A 5,013-nucleotide genomic window follows, 5' to 3' on the forward strand; every position below is an offset into this window, starting at 1 on the left:
AGGGGGGCCTGGCTCAGAGGCAGGGCGGCCTGGCGGGCTCCGTGCGCCGCATCCAGAGCAACCTGGGCGCGCTGAGTCGCAGCCACGATACCACGAGCAACACGCTGGCGCAGCTGCTGGCCAAGGCGGAGCGCGTGGGCTCGCACGCGGATGCCGCCCAGGAGCGCGCCGTGCGCCGCGCCGCCCAGGTGCAGCGGCTGGAGGCCAACCACGGGCTGCTGGTGGCGCGCGGGAAGCTCCACGTTCTGCTCTTCAAGGTTAGTGACCTCAGGCGTCCCCGGATCCGGGGCCTTTTCCCGCCTGCGGGGCACCATCTGGGGCTCCCCCTCCCATCTGCCTGCCGCACCCACATTCCTGACCCCACCCTCTTCCCTTCTCGGGGAACCCACTTCCAGGGCCGCACCCACTCGCCACTGCCCAGGCCCAGCCTTCCCTCACGCCCCTGAAAGCAGCCTGGCCAATGAACGGCTGCCCAGCTCTCGCTCAGGCCACGTCCACAGAAGCTCCTCCAAGTACCAGCCCATCCCCGAACGAAAGTAACGGTGATGGAAGTGCATCTTGAGACAGTTCGCCGCCTCCTGCTGTTCTTGCCCCTGAGGCCACCACCATCCTGTCTCACGCCTCTAAAGGGGTCCCGCAGACTTCTGCACAGTTCGCCTGTCCTAGTTGACGCCACCTCCCTCCAACCGGCTCCCTACTTTCCCACGCCTGCCTAGCCTTTCCCCTCTGGGCTGCGGAGGCTGAGGGTGGCGCGGGTCTCCCTGATGTAACTGAGATGGGGGGCTCAGGCTCCCGAGAGAGGGCTGCCAGGGCCAGTTCTGTGTCCTTCACTTGCAGGAGGAAGCTGAAATCCCAGCCAAGGCCTTCCAGAAAGCGCCGGAGCCCTTAGGCCCGGTGGAACTTGGCCCACAGCTGCCCGAAGCCGAAGCTGAAGAGAGCTCAGACGAGGAGGAGCCCGTGGAGTCCAGGGCACGGAGGCTGAGGCGTACCGGGTTGGAGAAGGTACAGAGCCTGCGAAGGGCCCTTTCAGGCCGCAAAGGCCATGCCGCGCCAACACCCACGCCTGTTAAGCCACCTCGCCTTGGGCCGGGCCGGAGTGCTGAGGGCCAGCGGGAAGCCCAGCCTGCTCTGGAGTCCAAGCTGGAGCCAGAACCTCCGCAAGACACCGAGGAGGATCCCGGGAGACCTGGGGCTGCCGAAGCGGCGGCTGTGCTCCAAGTAGAGAGTGCGGCCTGATGGCCCGTGCTGCCTGCCTCCCCTGTGCCTAATGCTAGTCCCCAAATAAATCTTTCTCTCAGAATGCAGCATTCCCGCCCAAATAAGGAGTGAATCCTGCATCCACAGCCCAGCGTTGGCCCTCCCTTCCCGGCTTCTCTAGCCCAGCACCCTGTGTCCTCTATAAGAGCAGCCACTCACACCTGTTTACACTCACCATCAATAAAAGTCATGTCACCTAATCCGGACTCCATGTGAAGGGGTGGGGGAAAGGTGGTGCAAGAAATAAGACAGATGTTGGAACCTGGAATGTGACTTCAGTTTCAAACAGATCATTTTGTGGTTTCTCATTTCCACTGAATCCTGGGCTGTACCCCAGTGGCACATAGAAGCGTCCTTCTGGCCACTTGCTCCTTCAGCGCTTTCCTTGTGGGGACATACAAGTGTGATTTTTTTCCCCCAGCATCTAGTACAGTCCCTTGCTTTTAGGCGCTCAGCAAATGCCAACTTGTGGTTTTCCTCTTAGTCACTTCTTCCTCTACCACCTCTTAAAAGTTGGGTCTTCCAGGACTCTGTTTTTAGCCCTCTTCTCAATCTGGGTATTCTTCCGTTAATACTCACCCCTGGGACTTCCCTGCTGGTCCAGTGGTTGAGGCTCTGTGTTCCCAATGCAGGGCACCACGGTTGGATCCCTAATCAGGGAACTAAGATCTCACATGGAAAATACAAAACCAGAAACCACTCACTCACTGGCAGGCCTCTCCTATCAGCCACATACACCCCAGACCACTGTCTTGAGATGCATTGGAAAAAGAATCCAAACTTCAGATGTGTCCAAAAGAAGCAGTCTGTCTTCTACCTTTTAATTAAGTTCAATTTCACAGCTATTTATTGAGCACTTACTATGTATCATTCAAAACCGCTCCTCTTCCTGTGTTTTCTTTACCAGTGAATGGCATTATCATCCACACAGAAACCTGGGAGCCTTCATTGGCTCCTCCTCTCTTTCCTTCCCCTACCACACAGAAAGAGTTATCCTATTGATAACTCTGACCTGTTCTTTCTTAATACCCATTGTTGCTGCTCTATGTCAGGCTTTGTCTTTCATCTGACCGTTACATGAACTGCTAATCTGATCATATCATCCTCCTGCTTCAGACCCTTCAGTGATTCTCCATCAGCTTCAGAATAAAATCCAAGTTCTTGAATGTTACCTTCAAGCCCCTTCATGAGCTGGCACCTGCTCATTTTTGTAGCCTCACCTCTTGCTACTTCCCTTCATTGTTGAATCATGATGAGCTGTGTGTTCTCACTCTCATCTCTACTGTCCTACAAAAGTCATCTAGGGACCCTGTTTTAGGGCCAGATGCTTCTCTTCCTTGCTCTCAAACACCACTTGCACACTTCAGTACTAACTGCACTAATTGTGCTTGCCATTACTACTCCCCGGCCCCCCACCAAATCCACTAGACTGTGGCTCCTTTGCAGTAGAGACTGTTTTATTCATTTCAGTATTTTCCATACCTAATGCTATGGTTGGGGCACAATAGGCCCTCATGAGCATCACAGAGGATGGAAGAAGTGGGAAAGTGTGGGCTTGGGATGGGAGCATGGTCATCCACCCATTCATTCAGTCATTGCTGTATAAAAATATTTTGAGTTCCTATTATGTTCCAGACCCTATAGTACCTCTTGTGAACGCCGAGATGACAATCTCTTCTGAGGCCTTCAAGGATCTCAGAGTTTAAGGAGATGGAAACATATAGTGACTGATGTAAGTGCAGTGATAGTTATACATAGGTTATTTTGAGAGGAAAGAGGGAAGGGGCACATCCTTACCTGAGGGAGGAAAAGTAGAGGATGTTCTTGGAAAAGGTAAACAGAGGGATGGGAAACAGGAATGGTGAGGGGCGTAGAGCTCAGTGGTTAATGGTTTGGGTTCTTAGTTCCCTCAGCTATGAAAAGGGATAATGATAGCTCCTGTAAGGCTGATGTGAGGGTTAAATGATGTAAATGCCTAGCATAGTGCCTGGAACACAGTTTGTCTCAGGTATATAATTTATTTGTCCATACATTTGACAAATATTGACTGAACTCGGAGTGTCTGCCAGGCACTATTTTAAGAGCTGGTGATACAGTGGCACGCTAGAAAAACAAGATCTCTGCTTTCTTGGAGTTAAATTCTAGTAGGAGCAGGTAGACAAAAAAACGAACTTACAAGTCAGATAAAAACAAGTAAACATATGAACTATAAGGGCCTCCTGATTATGGGAGCTGAAGAAAACAGTAAGGATACAGATGATTGCGGAGGATGTGTACTTTAAATGACAATGTTGGGGACTTAAAGTAGGACCAGAGTTCAACAGTGATGTTTTAAATGAAGTTTTAAATGAATTTCTGTGGATTCAGTTAGAGAAGTCCAAGTCCCTACCTGCTACAATTGGTGGGAAGTTGTTTTCAGTCGCTTTAGGGCTCCTCCCCTTCCTGCCTGGAGAATCCCAGGGACGGGGGAGCCTGGTGGGCTGCCATCTATGGGGTCTCAGAGAGTTGGACACGACTGAAGCGACTTAGCAGCAGCAGCAGCCCCTTCCTTAGGTCCGCAATTATTCCAGAGGGTTCACACCGTCTCAGGGTTTCTGATTGTATATCTCTGTTGCTATTGCTCCTTGTGACCACACGATGCCGCTGTTGGGGTACCAGTGCCTCACCCTACAACCCAGAGGTCTGCCTATTCAACTCTGTGCTCTATAAACTAGGAGTCCTTCAATGGAGGGTGACTCTGCAGTAGCTCCATTTTCTCTGGAAAAATTCAGGGCTCCTCTTGCAGGCTTCCGGGAAAGCCTTAGTGACCAGATTATGTTAGCTTCTCGGCTGCCACTCCTTTCAATGTTCTGCTGTTACTGAGGGGCTGGTCTGAACAGGCTCAGTTCTCTCTCCCCAAAGAAAAATAAATTCTTGTTCCATTTCCAAATCCTTGGAAATCCAATTTCCCCCTCTTTCAACTCACACACAAAATTAAGAGCACAAATGCACATTTCTCACACAAAATATCTCAATAGCTTATCAGAGGCACGTTAAGTCTCGGAGATTCTGGACACTGATCCCTAGGAACCCAAAGACTTGGCTAACTTTGGTGGGAGGGATGTTACTTTTTGTTCTTTCTTGGTGCTTCTACCACAGAAAATAATAAAAATCAATTTAAAAGTTCTCAATAGTTTTCCTTGTGACTTTGCATTTTCCATTGTTACTGCTATCGTTATTATTAGTAATACTGGAATACCAGACTATCTGACCTGCCTCTTGAGAAATCTGTATGCAGGTCAGGAAGCAACAGTTAGAACTGGACATGGAACAAGAAACTGGTTCTAAATAGGAAAAAGAGTACATCAAGGCTGTATATTGTCACCCTGCTTATTTAGTTTATATGCAGAGCACATCATGAGAAACGCTGGGCTGGATAAAGCACAAGCTGGAATCAAGATTGCCGGGAGAAATATCAATAACCTCAGATATGCAGATGATACCACCCTTATGGCAGAAAATGAAGAAGAACTAAAGAGCCTCTTGATGAAAGTGAAAGAGGAGAGTGGAAAAGTTTGGCTTAAAGCTCAACATTCAGAAAACTAAGATCATGGCATCCAGTCCCATCACGTCATGGCAAATAGATGGGCAAATAGTGGAAACAGTGGCAGACTTTATTTTTGGGGGGCTCCAAAATCACTGCAGATGGTGATTGCAGCCATGAAATTAAAAGACGCTTTCTCCTTGGAAGGAAAGTTATGACCAACCTAGACAGCA

At 50.0% G+C, this 5,013-nt stretch overlaps 1 protein-coding gene across 1 annotated transcript in view; it reads left to right on the forward strand.

Moving 5' to 3' along the window:
• PRKCDBP (protein kinase C, delta binding protein) overlaps nt 1-1,457 on the forward strand; it is a 4,956-nt gene extending 3,499 nt beyond the window's left edge. The window contains exons 2-3 of the mRNA XM_010839151.1: nt 3-257; nt 838-1,457. Coding sequence (XP_010837453.1) covers nt 3-257; nt 838-1,236 — 654 coding nt within the window. The 3' untranslated portion in view covers nt 1,237-1,457. The remainder of the gene's footprint in view (nt 1-2; nt 258-837) is intronic.
• Nucleotides 1,458-5,013: the final 3,556 nt, after the last annotated feature.

Source organism: Bison bison, unplaced genomic scaffold (assembly GCF_000754665.1).
Source record: "Bison bison bison isolate TAMUID 2011002044 unplaced genomic scaffold, Bison_UMD1.0 scf7180017864112, whole genome shotgun sequence".
NCBI lineage: Eukaryota > Metazoa > Chordata > Mammalia > Artiodactyla > Bovidae > Bison > Bison bison.